This window comes from Hyperolius riggenbachi, chromosome 12 (assembly GCF_040937935.1).
Source record: "Hyperolius riggenbachi isolate aHypRig1 chromosome 12, aHypRig1.pri, whole genome shotgun sequence".
In the NCBI taxonomy this organism is placed as follows: Eukaryota; Metazoa; Chordata; class Amphibia; order Anura; family Hyperoliidae; genus Hyperolius; species Hyperolius riggenbachi.
In genome coordinates, this window is record NC_090657.1 from 37405152 (window position 1) to 37425723 (window position 20572).

Genomic DNA, 20572 nt, shown 5'->3' on the forward strand with positions numbered 1-20572 from the left:
ACACAGTTAATCCACCGGGCAGCGGAAGTGTCCGACACGTCTTCAGCTTCTTTTGGTTTTCAGCTACATCAGCAATTTCCCCGAGAGCCAGACAGGAGAAATACTAACTAACAGCTTGTACAATTAGCTAGCTGACTTGGGGATTGATTCTTTTTGTAGGACGAGATCCCCACACTTTGGCCCAATAGGCTGCTTGTCAAGTGACAGGCAGCCTATTGGGCCAATCAAAGTGCAGGGATCTCGTCCGACAAAGTCACTGGACCTGACAGGATCCAGAGTGGGACAATTGGAGCAGCTGTTAGTTTTGGGGGGAGCGTGAGTAAGTTCGTAGTGCATGCTACAGCAGTAGTGTGCCTACATTGTCAATTTTACTTGCGCTGCTTGGGCAGTGTAACTTAGTGAATCAACCCCTACTGATTTGTATGTGAGCCAGATGTAGCCGTCAAATGAGCCACATCTGGCTCCGGAGCCATAGGTTCCCTACCCCTGATATATATATATATATATATATATATATATATATATATATATATATATATATATATATATATATATATATATATATATATATATTATTATTATTTAGTATTTATATAGCGCCGACATCTTCCGCAGCACTGTACAGAGTATATTGTTTTTGTCACTTTACTGTCCCTCTGAGGAGCTCACAATCTAATCCCTACCATAGTCCTATGTCTATGTATGTATCGTGTAGTGCATGTATCATAGTCTAGGGCCAATTTTAGGGGGAAGCCAATTAACTTATCTGTATGTTTTTTGGGATGTGGGAGGAAACCAGAGTACCCGGAGGAAACCCACACAGACACGGTGAGAACATACAAACTCCTTGCAGATGTTGACCTGGCTGGGATTCGAACCGGGGACCCAGTGTTACAAGGCGAGAGCGCTAATCACTACACCACCGTGCTGCCCATATATTAATAAATATAGATGATTCTGGAGAATTTGCCTTGTTTAGTGTTTGATTTAGTTGGCCTTTAAATTGCTCGGAGGGCTTTTTTGCATAATGTTCTGCAGGCTGTCTCTGCCCTGTGACATGCGCGGCCCCTATTCCCATATGGAATGTAAGTGTTAGGTGTTTCCTCCCTGGAATGTCTGACAACTCTGCCAGGCTCTCTGCCAACAGGAACCAGCTCAGACTTTGAACCATGAATGTATTTTCTAGTACAGAATGCCAGTAAACGTTTTACTGGCATTCTATAATGTGTGGCTTCTACTGCATAGTTCTTTCACAGGGCGCCTGTATAACTAAATAAGCTTAAATAAATGTACTTTTTATGTAAAACGGGTTACTCCTAACTTTTCAAACATGCAAATTAAAGTTCACATATTTGTCATTTCATTTAAAGAGGAACTGTAGTGAAAATAGGATAATGAATAAAATTGCTGATGGTTTACAACGTTCATTTATAGATTATTCAGTCCGTGTTTGCCCATTGGAATATCTCTCCTCCCCCTGATTTACATTCTGAAATGTATCGCTGGCGGGGACCTCTTTAGTTCTGCCAGGTGATCTGTACATTAATGAGAGTTGAGAATGTATGTTCGCTTCTTGGCGGTAACCAAGTTTTGCCCATTGGAATATCTCCGCCGCCGGAGGGTGCCGCTCAGGCCCTGCTGGGCCGATTTGTTTAATTTTTTTTTTTGCTGGACGCAGCTAGCACTTTGCTAGCTGCGCCAGCACCCTGATCGCCGCCGCCGCGCGCCCGATCGCCGCTATACGGTGCGGCGCCCCCCCCCCCCCCAGACCCCGTGCGCTGCCTGGCCAATCAGTGCCAGGCAGCGCCGAGGGGTGGCCCGGGACTCCCAATGACGACCCGACGTCAGTGACGTCATTCCGCCCCGTCGCCATGGCGACGGGGGAAGCCCTCCAGGAAATCCCGTTCTTTGAACGGGATTTCCTGATCGGAGATCGCCGAAGGCGATCGAAGAGGGCGGGGGGATGCCGCTGAGCCCTGGGCTCGCTACATGATATAGAAAAAAAAAATTAAAAAAAAACTGCCGCGCTGCCTCCTGGCGTATTTTTTTATACCGCCAGGAGGGTTAATGAGCGTTCTACACACGGAGGGATTCTGCTTGCTTGACAGTTGGAAAAAGCTGTTGTTTCCCACAATGCAATGAGGTACACAGACAGCAAACTGTCAGCCTCATGACATCACACTGTGGGAGGGGTTTCACCACAATATCAGCCGCACAGACCTCCCTGATGATCTATTCGAGAAAAGGAATATATTTCTCATGGGAAAGAAAGTATTTTATTGGGATGAAGTTCAATCGTTGGTTAAAGCTGCTCTTTAAAGTCAATAGCCAATATGCAATTTACTTTTTCACCTAAGTTTTCACCTTGGAGATAATTTTTCATCATCTGTTTTAATAAAACATTTTCAGCACTTGAAAAAACTTAAAGTGGTCTGAAACTCCGACATAACATTCAATAAAAATGTGTTTATCTTCTTTTTATTACTCATACAGTTATCATATTTGCTTTTGTGCACACGTAATATTGTCTGTTTACAAATAACAAGTTTCCAAAGTGTAGTTTTTCTTACCCTGAAAGCTGGCATTGCATTTTATTCTTTTTATATTATAATTCTATTATAATTCATTTATTTTGCTATTTATTACATATTAAAATCTTCTAATGAGCTATTCTGAACACTGTGTGTGCCTGAAGCAGAGACATTTTCTCAGAGAGTGTTTGTTTACATTCCAGTGTTGATACATTTGTGTTGAACAAGTAAAAATAGATACTGTTATCTCCAGTTTGGATGCGGATTGGAAGATGAATAGCAGGAGAAAGTGCTTTGTTTAACCATTTCAGGGATGTTCTGCTAGAATTTTTTTCTGGGATAGTAACTTTCAAGCTGTGAGGAATCTGTTAGAGCAAAGTAGAAATGCTGGCTTTCTGACCACTTTAAAGAGAACCAGAGATGAAGCACCCTCATGTATTTTATTACATTTATCAGTGGGAACATGACAGTAAACACCTACCCTGCTTTTAGTTTCATTGTTATCTGCTTAATTAGTCTATTAGCAACTGTGATAAGAATCCACCGACTATTCAGTCGAGGTTTGACCTGGAATCATTATAGCTGAGTCACTCTTCTGTGGAGTCCTTTCAAGCCCAAGCCTTCCCCCTCCTGGCTTAGATCTTCTGCTTTGCATACTGAGAGCTGTTATGACTGGGAGGGGCTGCTGCTCCTGAGAGAGAAGCTCTGTGGCTGTAATATGATCCCTGTGTGCTCTGTGTGCACTAGATTCTCATAGGAATGAAACTGCAGTTATTATCAGTGACACTTCCTACAGGCAGATCATACCAAAAATGAAAGCACATAGATGAAAGGCTGCATTTAGCCTAGATAGCAGCATAGTCTCATATAGCCAAGACAGCACATCCAGAACAACTCATATAACCCGGAAGCAGAAGGAATATGAGCCGGCGGCCATATTTGATTTTTCCTGGAGCAATAATGGATAAAAAACACTAAAAAAGGCACACCAGAGCGGCAAAATTATCAGGTAGAGCATTCATTCTTTACAAGCTATCAACTGATATGTTTATTTTGTGTGAAACGTTCATCTCTGGTTCCCTTTAATAAAAACGTTTTGCATTTGAAAAATAGCTGATGAAAAAGTACTGTCAAAATTATTTAGAGTATTTTCTTGCTTGCAGGTGCCTTAAATACATTTTATTGATAAGGTGGGAAAATATCTCCCAGGAGAAAACTCAGGAGAAAAAGTTGATTGCATATGGGTCAGTATGTCCAATTATGTATGGTGCGAATTGGACCAGAGTCACAAAGAAGCCCCACCCCTTTCTGACACACTAATGGTCTCTCTTTGACTGTCTGTCTCCATCTCTAGTCGTGTTATTGGTGAAAAGATTAGTATGCACTGAACTTCCATTGGCTTAGTATAGCTTTTCTAATTAAAGGGGTAGACCCATATCTAAGGGCCTCATGTGCAAAGAAGCATGCGTTCTTGTTGCCCATAGCAACCAGTTTCATTTGTAAACTAGCACTGTAAATAGATTTGAAATGAGACAAATGCTTCAGGGGAACCAACATTCATTTTCACATACGGAGGAGGCCAAAAGTAGTGCACAGATATCCTGTACTCCTGCAGGATCTAAAACAGGAATTCTATAAGCAGCTACAGGTCACAAAAAGAAACAAACTTAACTACAGGCAACCCCTAACTATAACGGTTTATATATGTGTATATATTTTTCATTTATTTAGCACATTTGTGACAGGTTTTCTTTAAAGCAAACCTGTAATTAAGCTGGACAGTAGAAACTAGGTGTACGATGAAGACATAAACATATTTATAGTCTCAGTGTCTGTTGCACAAGTCTGTGTGCCTGGGTGTTGCTCTGTGTCTCCAGCCATTTCATATAACGCTGAGAACCCTTACCTTTCATCATCTAAACTAATAATGTGTTATATATAATATTTATATTTGGAGAGACAGTGTATTCAGGTATATAGTTTAGGCATAAGAGCAGTAATCTTCTAGTATAAGTTTACCCTTTACAAAGTACATCCCCATAACCAGCCCAGCCATTGTTCACCTATATAGCAAGTGCAATGTTCTCCGCAGGCTCTTTTAGCCAGGTGCTCCACCCAGCTAATTTTGCTGAGCACCCGGCTATCATCTGCTCACCTCCTTGTCCTCCTCCTATGCTACAAGCAGTTTGGCCCCGCCCCTGCATTCCCCCGGTTGTGCCCCACCCGGCTACTTTTTCATGCCACCCAGCTGGAAAAGATTCTTGGGAGAACACTAGTGCAGCCATAATGCCCCAAACATTACATCTAGCCCTGATTTTCCTTGCATAACAAGTGTAGTTATAATGCTTCCGTATGACAAGTGCATCTATAATGCCCCCACATAACAAGTATACCCCTCAGCCCCCTGATAGTGTGGAATGATCCTCTGTAGAGTATTTGCATGTGGCTGGGCAGTAAGATGTTATATTTTACGTTTGGTGACCACTTTAGAGGGAGGAGGGGCAGATGAAGGAAGAAACTTGTAAGTCAACTACCCTGTAGTGGACGGGCCAACACAGGGCTGCTTTTCTTAGAGGGAAACTAAAGAGAGAGGTCTCTGGAGGCTTCCATATGTATTTCCTTTTTTAACAATGCTAGTTTCCTGGCAGTCCTGCTGATCTTTTCAGTGGCAGCAGTGTCTGAATCACACAACTGAAATAAGCATGCAGCTAATCCAGTCGGACTGCAGGCAAATAGAGGCAGAGGATCAGCAGGACAGCCAGGCAACCGGTATTGTTTCAAAGGAAATTAATATGGCAGCCTCCATATTCCTCTCACTTCAGGTTCTCTTTAACCCTGGGAGCCCAATAACACCGGTAACCACAGTGGTCACCTCATCAGAATGCTTCAGGGCCCTTTTCCACTTGTGCGGTGCGAATTCGTTGCGGAAAACGCGAAAAACGAATTTCGCATGCGGATGCGAATTCGTACACGACTTTTACCGCAAATTCGCGTATGTTTTCGTGTATGTTAGTAAGTATGCAAATTTAATCCATGTCAGTGCCAGTGTGCTTTTACATTGATTTTATGCGAAAATGTACGTGAATTTGCATTGAAAATTTGCATAGCGAAAACGCATGCAAATTTCCTATTAATTACATTGTATGTGAATGCTGATGGCTCTGCTGTGCAGATTTTTCCTGCACAGAAAAACGCTCTGTTTTCCTGAAAAGTGAAAACAGGCTAATTAACTTGTATTGGTTATGCAAGTCTGCAGGCAGAAAACGCATGCAGATCTGCGATAGTGGAAACGGGCCCTCAGTGTACAGTAAGGAGACTTCGTGTCTCTGACCGGCCTGTGTTTGCCTGAAGTGCAGTGGAGAAAACATAGGTGTGACGCCTGACTAGTTGGGTAGATTTGTATTTAGTCGTTGGGAATTCACTGTTGATTGACACAAACCTGTCATTACCCTACTGGATGAATCTCCGTTCCTATGAAGTAAGGCAAACCTGTGAGATCATGTCACTTTCTTATTATTTCATGAATGACTTTGGTGTGAATTCTCTGTTCTACAAAATTAACCTTTAATATGAAATATGTGTAAGGCATGAGACTTGATAAATTATGCCAGCCCGTTTCTTCCTCACTATTCTGCTACCTTTGGTTGGTCAAATGTGACCATTTCTAATTGGAGGCAGGACAAATATTTCACTGGAACTGACAGCCAATCTCCTATTCGCTGAGGAAGCTAAATTCGGGGCACAGACTTTCTGAGCTAATGTTCCCTTATAGGAGATTGAAAACCTGAATTAAAAAACCTACAGCCTAAAAAAAAGACCAATCTTTATGAACATTCAAAGTGTAACAGCAGAGAAACAACAAAACACAATGAACTGACATATCGACAGATCCAGTGTTTATAGTGTACAATCCGGACATTGGCTGGAAATCAAACATGTTGTAGATGGCATGCTATGGAGATGGAGTGTATGAATGAATGTAAAGTCTTGTAAATCAAGAAGCATAACTATATACAGTCTAATACAGAACAATCAAAGAAGCAAAGTAAATAGATGGCCACACATGATACATAGGGGACTATCCCAACTCACAGTTACATACTGTAGTTAGTTTGTCCATCCGTAAATTTGTTTAATTTTAGGCAACGACACTAGCTTGCTTGATTCAAGCCAGAATTGGCTCTTCATCAGGCCTTTATACAAAATCTCCCCCACCACTAATAAAGGGCTTCAAATGTAGTAGAAAAGCTTAAAGAGAAACTCAGACCAAAAATTGAACTTTATCCCAATCAGTAGCTGATACCCCCTTTTACATGAGAAATCTATTCCTTTTCACAAACAGACCATCAGGGGGCGCTGTATGACTGATATTGTGGTGAAACCCCTCCCACATGTAACCCCTCCCACAAGAAAAGTTCAAACTTTTGTGGGAAATAGCTGTTTACAGCTGTTTCCAACTGCCAAAAACCATGCAGCAGCTGGAGTTCCTCTTTAAGATGAACCTTAAACCAGGTTTGAGCTTTGTCCCAATCAGTAGCTGATACCCCTTTTCCACAAGAAATCTTTACCTTATCTAAAATAGTGCATCAGGGACATCTGTATGGCTGATAAACCCATCCCACAGTGTGATGTCATGACCATGGGCCTGACAGTTTACTGTGCAACCCTGTTGCATTGTGGGAAATAACGTCTCATTCCATCTGCCAAGCAAGCCATATCTCCCTCTGCAGAATGTTCTTTTATTGAGAGGTCTATGCACAGAGATCACCTGCTAGTACTAAAGGTGTGGCCGCCTGTGATACATTTCAGAATGGAGATTGGGGTGAGGAAAAAAAGCTATTTTATTCATTACATTATTTTCACTACAGTGCCTCTATAAGTGTAATCACTTAGTACTAAGTCACAAAAGCCATCTTACAGCCACCAATGAGCAATGAGGAGTGGCATAACTTCTTTCCATGTACAACCTTCTTTGGGGTGTAATACCAATGGAGTCCGAGAACCTTCCGACAGAGACAAAAAACGAGACAGGGACACCAGGAGCCCCCCCTGATAGTGCAGCACGCTGAGGGTATGGGACACTCAACAACAGTATGTGCAGAATACTCACAAGGATAGGTTGCAAGACCAGCAACCACAGTGTAACGGCTGATGAGGAAAGCTCGTCCTCCCCGGCAACCACAGTGTAACGGCTGGTGAGGAAAGCCCGTCCTCCCTGGCAACCACAGTGTAACGGCTGATGAGGAAAGCCCGTCCTCCCCGGCAACCACAGTGTAACGGCTGATGAGGAAAGCCCGTCCTCCCCGGCAACTACAGTGTAACGGCTGGTGAGGAAAGCCCGTCCTCCCCGGCAACCACAGTGTAACGGCTGATGAAGAAAGCCCGTCCTCCCCGGCAACCACAGTGTAACGGCTGATGAGGAAAGCCCGTCCTCCCCGGCAACCACAGTGTAACGGCTGATGAGGAAAGCCCGTCCTCCCCGGCAACCACAGTGTAACGGCTGGTGAGGAAAGCCCGTCCTCCCCGGCAACCACAGTGTAACGGCTGGTGAGGAAAGCCTGTCCTCCCTGGCAACCACAGTGTAACGGCTGGTGAGGAAAGCCCGTCCTCCCCGGCAACCACAGTGTAACGGCTGGTGAGGAAAGCCTGTCCTCCCTGGCAACCACAGTGTAACGGCTGGTGAGGAAAGCCCGTCCTCCCCGGCAACCACAGTGTAACGGCTGGTGAGGAAAGCCTGTCCTCACTCGGGTTTTTTGGTCTTCGTCAATGTAGGTCGCTCCCCAGGAAAAGAAAAAGGGGTGTAAGGGTTCCAAGGAACCAACATACACGGCTAACACCCCAAGCAGAGGGGACTGGTGTGGGATATTACTGGGAGGGAGGAGGCGCCCCAAGATGTGCTAGGCACTGTACATACACCTGTCTATCTCATCATGTCACTTCGGGTATCCTTTAAAAATAACAGCTTTTTCTCTATGCATTTAATTATTCATGAGCAATCTGTGCTGCCTGGTTGAAATGCAGGTCACTTTGAGCGTATTGTCTGCTTGGAAATGATGTGACTTTTCTCTGTAGCACATTGACATTGTCCCTCAGACTGCTCCTCCTGAAGCTTCCTCTAGCTACTTCCCTTTGTGTGCTGATCTATCCTTACCAATTAATCACTGTTCTATTTTCCCTATTTATGGTATTCCAACATTTCTCCCTTCTAAAAGTGTGTACTGACGGACAATTACGGTCGCCTGCAGGGATCAGTGCTGGATCCCTTGTGCGAATCAAGGCCATCTGATGTACAGATACATCACTAGCCTACAGGCTAGTGACACATTTCCTTGCTATGGGATGGAGTGCACAAAGGACCAGTTTCCATCAGGGGGTATAAGGAGAACAATAACACACTCGGGACAAGTTCCGACACTGTGACTCTCTTGGCAACACAACAGGGTTGCTGTATACATGTTAGGCTCTTGGCAAAGATGGCCCTGACCAACCACCTCGGCCAAAACCCCCCAAGTGTGTGTACGAGGCTTTAGATTGTCATCTGAATTTTGCAACATCTGCTTCTTCTCCTCTAGTCATAGTTTGTACTTATTTATGCATTTAAAACCTAATCCATGCACAGATCTAAAAATACTACCTACTAAGCTTCCAATTATATTATTTAAATGTAAATATCAACAAAAGCACATAGTATGTACAGGGAGTCAGTTCCCAGTCTCTCTGCTGCCTGCATTGCATCATCCTCACTGCAAGGGGGAGGAGCACAGACTGAATTTCTGTAAGAAGATTGCAGTCACCGGTTCAGGAAGTGGCCAGTGTCTTGAATTCGATCAGGTATTTTTATAAGTGACTTGACATTAGCCTATTACGGAGTTTATGGACAGATAAGAACAAACTCTGCCACCGAGTGTCTTCCCAAGACATTTAAACCTGGAGAGAGGCTTAAAGGGATACTGTAGGGGGGTCGGGGGAAAATGAGTTGAACTTACCCGGGGCTTCTAATGGTCCCCCGCAGACATCCTGTGCCCATGCAGCCACTCACCGATGCTCCGGCCCCGCCTCCGGTTCACTTCTGGAATTTCAGACTTTAAAGTCTGAAAACCACTGTGCCTGCGTTGCCGTGTCCTCGCTTCCCCTGATGTCACCAGGAGCGCACGACGCAGGCACAGACCATAATGGGACTGCGCAGTACGCTCCTGGTGCAATCAGTGGGAGTGAGGACAAGGCAACGCAGGCACAGTGGTTTTCAGACTTTAAAGTCTGAAATTCCAGACGTGAACCAGAGGCGGGGCCGGAGCATTGGGGAGTGGCTGCGCAGGCACAGGATGTCTGCGGGGGACCATTAGAAGCCCCGGGTAAGTTCAGCTCATTTTCCCCCGACCCCCTACAGTATCCCTTTAAGGTGGCCACACACATTACAATTGTTAATTTTGTTTATTATTATTATTCAACAATTTTGATTGTGTTTTTCACGCAAATGAAAAATTGCACTCATGGAACCAATATACCTGAAACTTATATTTGACTTTGACACAATCGTGATGAAAACAATCTACATTATATACTCATGTATAAGCCTAATTTTTCAGCACAAGAAAATGTGTTGAAAAGTTACCCCCCCCCCCCCCCCCCGTCTTATATGCGAGTCAGTGGAGTAGAACGAATGGTGGAGCAGGTTTTGTTACTGGCAGAGGAGTGTAAGGAACATTCACTAGTAATCCTGCTCTTGCCAGCTGGCTCCCTGCTGTGTCTTTTTTCCTGGTTTATGATTGAAAAGTGTGTATGTCAGCTTATACGCAGGTCGGTTTATATGCAAGTGTATACGGTAATTAAACAAATAAACTGGACTGGAAGAGTGGGTAAAGAAGCGGCAAATAAAAATCCTGTAGTCAATTTTTCCACTCTTCACAACTGTATCCACTGAAACATCTTTTAACCCTCCTGGCGGTATATTAACCACTTAACAACCTCTGCCACGCTTATCTACGCCCCTTTAAAATTCACCTGAGTCACAGGGGCGTAGATAGGCAACTCCTGTTTATTTTCCTGCTGTGCGCGATCGCGTTCGCGTGCGCGATCGCGTTCGCGTGCGCGATCGCGTGCGCGATCGCGTCCGCGTGCATGCGGACGGGCATACGCGTCGGGCACCCGCTGGTCTGTGATTGGCTGATGTGAACATGTGTTCACAAAGCCAATGACAGTGCTTATTCATGCAGAATGTGTGTAAACATTGTATCAGTCACTATGCTGTTACAGTTACTGAGATCACTCTTGAGAGGATCTCAGATAACTAACACAGCATTAGTGACTGATCAGCATCAGTGAGGTTTTTTTTAAATAAATTATACCCCCATTAAGCCCATTAACCCTTGCCTCCCTTAAATGTGAAAATTGCTGTGGTTTTTAGGTGAAAAACCCTGTGGTAGAGAAGTGGTTAAAAACCGCCCGGGTGCAGCGCAGCCGTTTTTTTGATTTTTTTTTTTTTTTATATATATCATGTAGCGAGCCGAGGGCTCGCTACATGATAGCCGCTGCTCAGCGGCATCCCCCCAGCCCCGCCAATCGCCTCCGGCGATAGGCGATCAGGAAATCCCGTTCAAAGAACGGGATTTCCTGGAGGGCTTCCCCGTCGCCATGGCGACGGGGCGGGATGACGTCACCGACGTCATGGACGTCGTGACATCTAAGGGAGTCCCGATCCACCCCTTGCCGCTGCCTGGCGCTGATAGGCCAGGCAGCGCAGGGGTCTAGGGGGGGGGGCTGTGTTGCGACGCGGATAGCGGCGATCGAGCGCGGGGCGGCGGCGATCGAAGTGCTGACACAGCTAGCAAAGTGCTAGCTGCGTTCAGCAAAAAAAAAATTATTCAAATCGGCCCAGCAGGGCCTGAGAAAACCTCCTGCGCGGCTTACCCCGAACTACGTTCGGGGTTACCGCCAGGAAGGTTAGTTGTAGATTTACATTCTATTATAGTTTTTATAACGTTTTAATTATTAAACCTTAAAGTGGTATAAAACCCTGACATAATATTCAATAAAAACATGTTTTCCTACTTTTTATATACCATACGGTTATCATATTTGCTTTTGTGCATAAGTATTATTATTCATTTAGAAATTACAAGTTCCCAAAAGTACAGTTTTTTGCTTTGAGAGCTGACTTTGCATTTTATTCATAAATGGTTTTATTCATTATGTATTTAAGGCAGAAATTCTTTGAGTGTCTGTCTGTGTCCAGGAGCTTCTGCACAGTCAGAGAATGTGTCACATTCCTCACTTGATACAATTAAGTAGACACAAGATAACAGTATCTCCAGTTCGGATGCGTCCAGCTTTCTCTGCACTGAACCTTCAAGCCCTGTGTGTAACCCTTTGAATGCTGTTCTAGTAAAAAAAATGCTGGTAGTATATAATATGCGGTAAATCATTTTTTAGAGCAAAGAAGAAATGCTGGTTTTCATTTCGCTTTAAAGTTTCCTTCTATGACAGGGGTCTCAAACTCGCGGCCCGCGGGCCATTTGCGGCCCGCGATACAATATTTTGTGGCCCCAGAGCTTGTAGGGGCCCCCAGTGGCTACAAGAGGAAAAACATTTTTTTCAAATCGGCCTTATAGTTTTTGAGAAAATCGATTTTAAAGTTGCAAAGGAAAAAAATACACATTTAAAAACCCGCCGACTTTAATGGTTAATAGCAAATCCACCTTAAATGCTAGAAACCCTAAATTTGCAGGATATGTTAAGGAGATCATTAGGAATAAGAGGAAAAAACAATTTTTCAAAAAGACCTTATAGTTCTTGAGAAAATCGATTTTAAAGTTTCGAAGGAAAATAGTATACTTTTAAATGCGGTAAATGTCACTTTTAGTAGCAAGCCTAACGGTAGTGTAATTTTACATGTATCAAAAGAAAGAGCAATACATTTCCTGACAGAGTTTCCAGGGGGTCCATACGCAGCCGCAGCGCTTTGGCCAGGGATCGCTATACAGCCGTAATATGGCTGTATGAAGATTCCGGGCATTTTTTCCTATTTTCCCAATTTTTTTTTTTATGTTTAGAGTGGGCGGGCAGAGGCGGTGATCCGCCGCGATTGACGTCAGGAGGGGCAGAGCTGAAGCTGAAAGCTCTGCCCCTTCCAGGAAATGCCGGCGGATTGCCCCCGGGGCGATTTGGGGGCTCTGCAGCCCTCGTTTTGCGGCGGGGACACGTGAACTCCCTTATGCGGCCCAGCCTCATCCTGACTTTGCCTCCTGCGGCCCCCGGGTAAATTGAGTTTGAGACCCCTGTTCTATGACCTGTTAGTCAAAAACTACAGCTTAATGCAATGTTCACTAATCTACTCCAAATGTACTGATGTCAAACACATTACGTTTCTTCCAATAAGCAAATCCTCCCATTGTAATATTTTTGTTTCCTCAAAAAAAAAAAGTTTCTTTCTTCTAAAATGTATCTGCACAGTTTCTTTGGTTGAAAGAATTTCATACATCCTAGCACACCTCTTTCAATCTTGGAAGAAACTGATTTTTTCCCCCTTTCCTGATCGACCATTATCGAGAAAAATGGGAATTCCGATCGAATTTCTCAAGCAAATAAAAATAAGTTAGATTTTTTTCATATAATTAATAATATTCATTGAAAAGAATGTAATACCATAATAACCATAATCATTTTTTTAATAAACTGGCCATGTAGTGCTGTGTTTAGCCATTCTCACATTTGTTATGTTAGTGTGATTGCTGGAGTGATAGTTTCCAACTCTGAATTGTCTGACATGGGGAGGCTGTACAGTTCAGTAAGGGGAGGAGAATGGTAGTGATGGACAGTGCCTCATTGTGGGAAGGTTATAGTGTGCTGTGGCATATTGACACTAAAAACATCCTGGACTGTTTAACAGAAAATATTGACATCACAGTTCTACAAATGTGTATAGTTTGGCAGACTCCAGTTGCATTGCAGTAAGAATTCTTTACACCCACCAAGTTCTGTCCAAGTCCTGAATCTGCCGAAAACTTACTATGGCATATAACTTGTAGACTTCACAACCATAGCAGTTACTGGTGCTGCATAAAAGTCATATAAGCATAGGGTTTTAAAGAGGAACTGCAGTGAAAATAATGTAATGAAAAAAAGTGCTTAATTTTTACAATAATTATTTATAAATTATTTCGTCAATGTTTTCCCATTGTAAAATCTTTCCTCTCCCTGATTTACATTCTGACATTTATCACATGTCAACATTTTTACTGCTGGCAGGTGATGGCTGTGCAAAGAGATGATGCATTTTTGGCAGTTGGAAACAGCTGTTATTTCCCACAATGCAACTAGGCTCCCACAGTGTGATGTCAGGACCTCAGTGCTGACATCACACAGTGGGTGAAGCAGATTTTCGGAGCGATTCTAGACCTGTTGAGGGCCCATTCACACTTGAGCGTTTTGCTGGTGATTTCGGCAAAACGCTCAAGCGCTAGAGCTTTTTAAAGCGCGAGTGCCATAATATCCTATGGGCACGTTCTCACTTGGGCGATGTGCCAACGATTAACGCAAATCGCCAAACGCAGATTTGTATCCTGCACCATTTTCAGGCGATTTCCCGGCGATTTGTGTTTCAGTGCTATAGAAGCGCTAAATGCGATTGCGAAAAAATCGGCAAGTGTGAATGGCGATTTTTTTTCGTGTTAAACTCCAAAAATCGCCTGAGCAAAACGCTAGCAAAAGCGCTAGCGTTTTGCAAGTGTGAATAAGGCCCTTAGAGAGATTTTCTAAACATGCTTAGCGTTTTTTGGAGCGATTTTGTGTAGCAGATTTCATATATTGTTACAGTAAAGCTGTTACTGAACAGCTATTGTAACAAAAAACGCCTGGAAAACCGCTCTGATCTAGTGTTTTTCAGAGCGGTTTTCCACTTTCCTATACTTAACATTGAGGCAGAAACGCCTCAGAAATCTAAGAAGTGCTGCAGCCCCCGAGTTTGCGTTTGTGGAAAAAATGAGCCGCTCTGGTGTGCACCATCCCATTCACTTTCATTAGCCAAGCGTTCTTCAAACCGCTAGCGTTTTCAAAAACGCTCCAGAACCGCTCTGGCGTGCACCAGCCCTTACAGCAGACTTCACCTGTGCTGCTACCAAAATGCACTGAGCAGCACATCCTGGGAGATTGTAGTGCAGTACCTGCTCCTTCCCTTCTCTTCCCCAGAGTAGTGTGCTGCTGGATTTCAGGTGCCCTCTATGGGGAACCCATATAGCTATCAGAATGCGCACATGGCCCCCTGCTGCGTGCGGCAGTTCTCTGACTGGATAACATTCCCCGTGCTACTAGCTGGTGCTCCTTCTGCCAGAGAGAACTTCCCTCAGATAAAGTGCTGACTGTGAGAGGTCTGGGCCACAGCGGGGCCTGCTGCCTCTAGATAAAGCCTCCAGCTCTGTCAGAGGGATTCCCTGCAGGACAAGATAAGGTGGAGAGGCCTCCCCCCTGCATTATCTCTCCTGAGCTGAGGCTGGCCACATAGGCACACACTGCCGGCTGAAGCGACGGTGCTGTGTGGCATAGAGCCTTTGTTATATAGGTAAGTCTCTGTCTTTCCACTTTGATCAGAATGTATTGCTGATTTAGAATCTAATCAAGGATTATGGGTTTTGGAAGTACCCTTACCCATGCTAGGGTTCCAGTTTTTGGCAGGCAATTAAGAGTAAGCCATTTGTGGTTTTATATATGTATCTGGGATGGCCGTGATGAGATCTCTACGTTATTGTGACCGCAGCCATTATTAGTAGTGTGTGGGCTTAGCCAGAAAGCTCTTGGCAGCAAATAGTGTGAGTGTTAACTTAGGATTTCTGTTACTGTGGGCATTTCTGTCTTCTAACAGTAACCCTAATTCCTCACTTACCTTCATTGAGTGTTGAGTTAAGTCATGCTCTCAGGCCAGCATACATAGGGTGACTGAGTATTCCATATATTGTTATCAGTACCAAGCATCCTGCAGTCTCTTAAGCAGCCCATACACTCAGCCGATTTTCTGGCCGACCGATCGATCCCGATCGATAGATCGATTGCAAATCGGTTGGCCAATCGACCGATCGACGGCCGATTTCGATCGATTTCGATGGATTTCCATCGAACTTGCAGGGTGGAAAATTTAGGTCGATCTGATGAGATTGCTTATCAGTTTGCATTGGCCTTAATAGAAATCTGATGGCAAAAAAATGCCATCAGATCGAATTTCAATAGATTTCAAACTGAAATCTATTGGAATTCTATCCTGGTAAAAAATGTTCTAAAAACGCATCAGATAGATCATCAGATGCATTTCTTATCTATCTGCTGCCAATCTGACGAGTGTATGGGCACCTTAATGCTAGGTACACACTATGAGATTTTCTGGCAGATTTATTGTCAGATCAATTATTTCCAACATGTCGATCAGAAAGAGCATTTTCTGATCGATTTCCTATTGCAGCAAACAGACAATAGTCTGAAATCGATTGGAAATCAGATCGGACAAGTTGGAAATAATCGATCTGACAGTAAATCTGCCAGAATATCTTATAGTGTGTACCAGGCATACATTGTCCTCATGCAGTAACAGAGGAGCCTGTCTCCTATACAGATGGTAAAGTGACCCTAAATTGAGTTTTATGGAGACACTGGTGCTGCCCGAAAAAATACATATATAATAATTTCATTACCAGCTGTAATAAGACACTGCTGGTAAAATACCCTACTGTATACCATACTGTAAGCTGCGCACAGGCTTTAGCCACTATGGTCAACCCCACCTGCCCTCTTTGTCACTGTATCCTCCATGTGACCTGAAGAGGTGGAGTTCCAACTGCCTGCAAACAGGGTCAGGTCTGGCCTGCATCCCTGCGGAGGTGATGAGCTCCTGTGACTCCCTGCAGCAGATAGTCTGGCCTGCATCTCTGCGGAGGTGATGAGCTCCTATGACTTCCTGCAGCAGATAGTCTGGCCTGCATCCCTGCGGAGGTGATGATCGCCTGTGACTCCCTGCAGCAGATAGTGTGGCCGGCATCCCTGCGGAGGTGATGAGCACCTGTGACTCCCTGCAGTAGATAGTCTGGTCTGCATCCCTGCGGAGGTGATGAGCTCCTGTGACTCCCTGCAGCAGATAGTCTGGCCTGCATCCCTGCGGAGGTGATGATCGCCTGTGACTCCCTGCAGCAGATAGTGTGGCCGGCATCCCTGCGGAGGTGATGAGCACCTGTGACTCCCTGCAGTAGATAGTCTGGTCTGCATCCCTGCGGAGGTGATGAGCTCCTGTGACTCCCTGCAGCAGATAGTCTGGCCTGCATCCCTGCGGAGGTGATGATCGCCTGTGACTCCCTGCAGCAGATAGTGTGGCCGGCATCCCTGCGGAGGTGATGAGCACCTGTGACTCCCTGCAGTAGATAGTCTGGTCTGCATCCCTGCAGAGGCAATGAGCGCCTGTGACTCCCTGCAGCAGATAGTCTGGCCTGCATCCCTGCGGAGGTGATGAGCGCCTGTGACTCCCTGCAGCAGATAGTGTGGCCGGCATCCCTGCGGATGTGATGAGCACCTGTGACTCCCTGCAGCAGATAGTCTGGTCTGCATCCCTGCAGAGGCAATGAGCGCCTGTGACTCCCTGCAGCAGATAGTCTGGCCTGCACCCCTGAGAAGGTGATGAGCTCCTGTGACTCCCTGCAGCAGATAGTGTGGCCTGCACCCCTGAGAAGGTGATGAGCTCCTGTGACTCCCTGCAGCAGATAGTGTGGCCTGCATCCCTGCGGAGGCGATGAGCACCTGTGACTCCCTGCAGCAGATAGTGTGGCCTGCATCCCTGAGAAGGTGATGAGCTCCTGTGACTCCTTGCAGCAGATAGTGTGGCCTGCATCCCTGCGGAGGTGATGAGCTCCTGTGACTCCCTGCAGCAGATAGTGTGGCCTGCATCCCTGCGGAGGTGATGAGCTCCTGTGACTCCCTGCAGCAGATAGTCTGGCCTGCATCCCTGCGGAGGCGATGAGCTCCTGTGACTCCCTGCAGCAGATAGTCTGGCCTGCATCCCTGCGGAGGCGATGCGCACCTGTGACTCCTGCAGCAGATAGTCTGGCCTGCATCCCTGCGGAGGTGATGAGCACCTGTGACTCCTGCAGCAGTTAGTCTGGCCTGCATCCCTGCAGAGGTGATGAGCACCTGTGACTCCTGCAGTTGATAGTCTGGCCTGCATCCCTGCAGAGATGATGAGCACCTGTGACTCCCTGCAGCAGATAGTGTGGCCTGCATCCCGGCAGAGGTGATGAGCACCTGTGACTCCTGCAGTTGATAGTCTGGCCTGCATCCCTGCAGAGGTGATGAGCACCTGTGACTCCCTGCAGCAGATAGTCTGGCCTGCATCCTTGCGGAGGCGATGAGCTCCTGTGACTCCCTGCAGCAGATAGTCTGGCCTGCATCCCGGCAGAGGTGATGAGCTCCTGTGACTCCCTGCAGCAGATAGTCTGGCCTGCATCCCTGCGGAGGTGATGAGCTCCTGTGACTCCCTGCAGCAGTTAGTCTGGCCTGCATCCCTGCGGAGGTGATGAGCTCCTGTGACTCCCTGCAGCAGTTAGTCTGGCCTGCATCCCTGTGGAGGTGATGAGCTCCTGTGACTCCCTGCAGCAGTTAGTCTGGCCTGCATCCCTGCGGAGGTGATGAGCTCCTGTGACTCCCTGCAGCAGTTAGTCTGGCCTGCATCCCTGCGGAGGTGATGAGCTCCTGTGACTCCTGCAGTTGATAGTCTGGCCTGCATCCCTGCGGAGGTGATGAGCACCTGTGACTCCCTGCAGCAGTTAGTCTGGCCTGCATCCCTGTGGAGGTGATGAGCTCCTGTGACTCCCTGCAGCAGTTAGTCTGGCCTGCATCCCTGCGGAGGTGATGAGCTCCTGTGACTCCTGCAGTTGATAGTCTGGCCTGCATCCCTGCGGAGGTGATGAGCGCCTGTGACTCCCTGCAGCAGATAGTCTGGCCTGCATCCCTGTGGAGGTGATGAGCTCCTGTGACTCCCTGCAGCAGTTAGTCTGGCCTGCATCCCTGCAGAGGTGATGAGCACCTGTGACTCCCTGCAGCAATTAGTCGGGCCTGCATCCCTGCAGAGGTGATGAGCTCCTGTGACTCCCTGCAGCAGTTAGTCTGGCCTGCATCCCTGCAGAGGTGATGAGCACCTGTGACTCCCTGCAGCAATTAGTCGGGCCTGCATCCCTGCAGAGGTGATGAGCTCCTGTGACTCCCTGCAGCAGTTAGTCTGGCCTGCATCCCTGCAGAGGTGATGAGCACCTGTGACTCCCTGCAGCAGTTAGTCTGGCCTGCATCCCTGCAGAGGTGATGAGCACCTGTGACTCCCTGCAGCAGATAGTCTGGACTGCATCCCTGTGGAGGTGATGAGCTCCTGTGACTCCCTGCAGCAGATAGTCTGGCCTGCATCCCTGCAGAGGTGATGAGCACCTGTGACTCCCTGCAGCAGATAGTCTGGACTGCATCCCTGTGGAGGTGATGAGCTCCTGTGACTCCCTGCAGCAGATAGTCTGGCCTGCATCCCTGCAGAGGTGATGAGCTCCTGTGACTCCAAGCTTTCAAGAAGAAAAAAAAATCTGAAAGTATTTTTTTTCAATAAATGCAAACGCTTGATATGCATTGAGAAGTGTGCCTATGACCCCGCCCATCCCCTGTGAAGATTCGTTGGGACAGTTTGTGTGGCGCACAATAGCAGCTGAATCTGGGTCACAAACTGATGCAAGGTTTCCCAGTGATCAGTGAAGGGAGCCGAGCACAAGACCGTTCTGTTGTCTGATCTCTCTGGTTGGTGAGGCATTCATTACTCACCATATTCCTGATAGCATGGAGGAATGGATCCAAACATACCATTTTGGCTCACCTGCCAGCTTTGGAGATGAGATGGCCACAGCCCTTTCAGGGACATCTATTTTGCAAGCATCCTTTCCTTTCTGACATGCGTAAAGCTAGGTTCATACTGCAGTGTTCACATCTTCACAGTGCGCACATTTTGCTATATTTCCAGCTACTTTACACTAACCCTTTAGGCCTCTTTCACAGTGGGACGTTGCGTTTTAATGCGATGTCAAGGTCGCATAACGTGCCTCTAATGCAATGCATTGAAAGACTATAACTTGGACGTTATAGTACATTCTTTAGCACTGCGTTTGGTGCGCCGTTTTCGTCGCACGGTGAGGGAACAAAAACGGCGCATGCGATACATAATAAAAACATTACTGAGCATGTGCAACACACAACACAGCAGATTTATTGCTAAACACACAGCATACAGCACTTTCTAAATATTGCTACACGTTACACACAACGCAACGTGTGCACTGTGAATGTTGCACAGACTTAGTATTTGTAACGATCAGTGAAGCACAGAGAGGATCTGATTACCAGTGATCTGCAGAATCACTGGGAATACAGATGTATACCAGATTATACGTGATCTGCAGTATCACTGACAATCCGATATACTAGCTAACCTCTGTTCACCTGAGTAGAGTGTAGTGTTTGGTGTAACAGTAACACTTTGAGGACTAGGCCTCAGTGCAGCAAGAGTACTGCACAGATTCCTTCCGCAGACCTGAGCTCTCCAAGACGGGAGGAGTCAGACTGACAGTAGGAAGGACAGACTGAAAGTAACCTTCAGGAGGAAGGATCACTAACAGAGCGAGGAACCGCCTCTAACAGTAAGGTCGGTTCTCGAGGTCAGACAAGCCAGGTCGTACACACACGGACAGATAAAGTACAAGATCAGAAGGCAAAGGCGGAGTCAAAGTACAGGCAGGGTTCAGCAACGGGGTATCAGAAATATCGGGGTACAAAATCAGGAGGCAGAAGCAGAGTCAAGGAACGAGCCGGGGTTCGGAAACAGAGTATCAGAAATATCGAGGTGCAAGATCAGAGTTCAGGAGGATAGTCAAGGCAGGCAAAAGTCATAACAGATAATCACAATCAAACTAGTACTTTAGCTATCAACAGAATCTAGCTAAGTGTAGGATTACAGCTTCAGCTGGTCCCGGCACACTTGCGGATCTGACTAC

General features: G+C 46.1%; 1 protein-coding gene across 14 annotated transcripts in view; it reads left to right on the plus strand.

Moving 5' to 3' along the window:
• MAPT (microtubule associated protein tau) overlaps positions 1-20572 on the plus strand; it is a 222976-nt gene that overhangs the window by 112000 nt on the left and 90404 nt on the right. Inside the window, exon 1 of one of the 14 annotated variants that reach the window (XM_068263570.1) lies at positions 3753-3775. The exons of 12 other annotated variants lie outside the window; for them this stretch is intronic. In XM_068263570.1, the coding sequence (XP_068119671.1) occupies positions 3772-3775 (4 nt within the window). In that variant the 5' untranslated portion in view covers positions 3753-3771. Of the gene's footprint in view, positions 1-3752; positions 3776-15011; positions 15085-20572 lie in introns of those variants that run through there. One more of the 14 variants, XM_068263574.1, reaches the window with a different exon arrangement.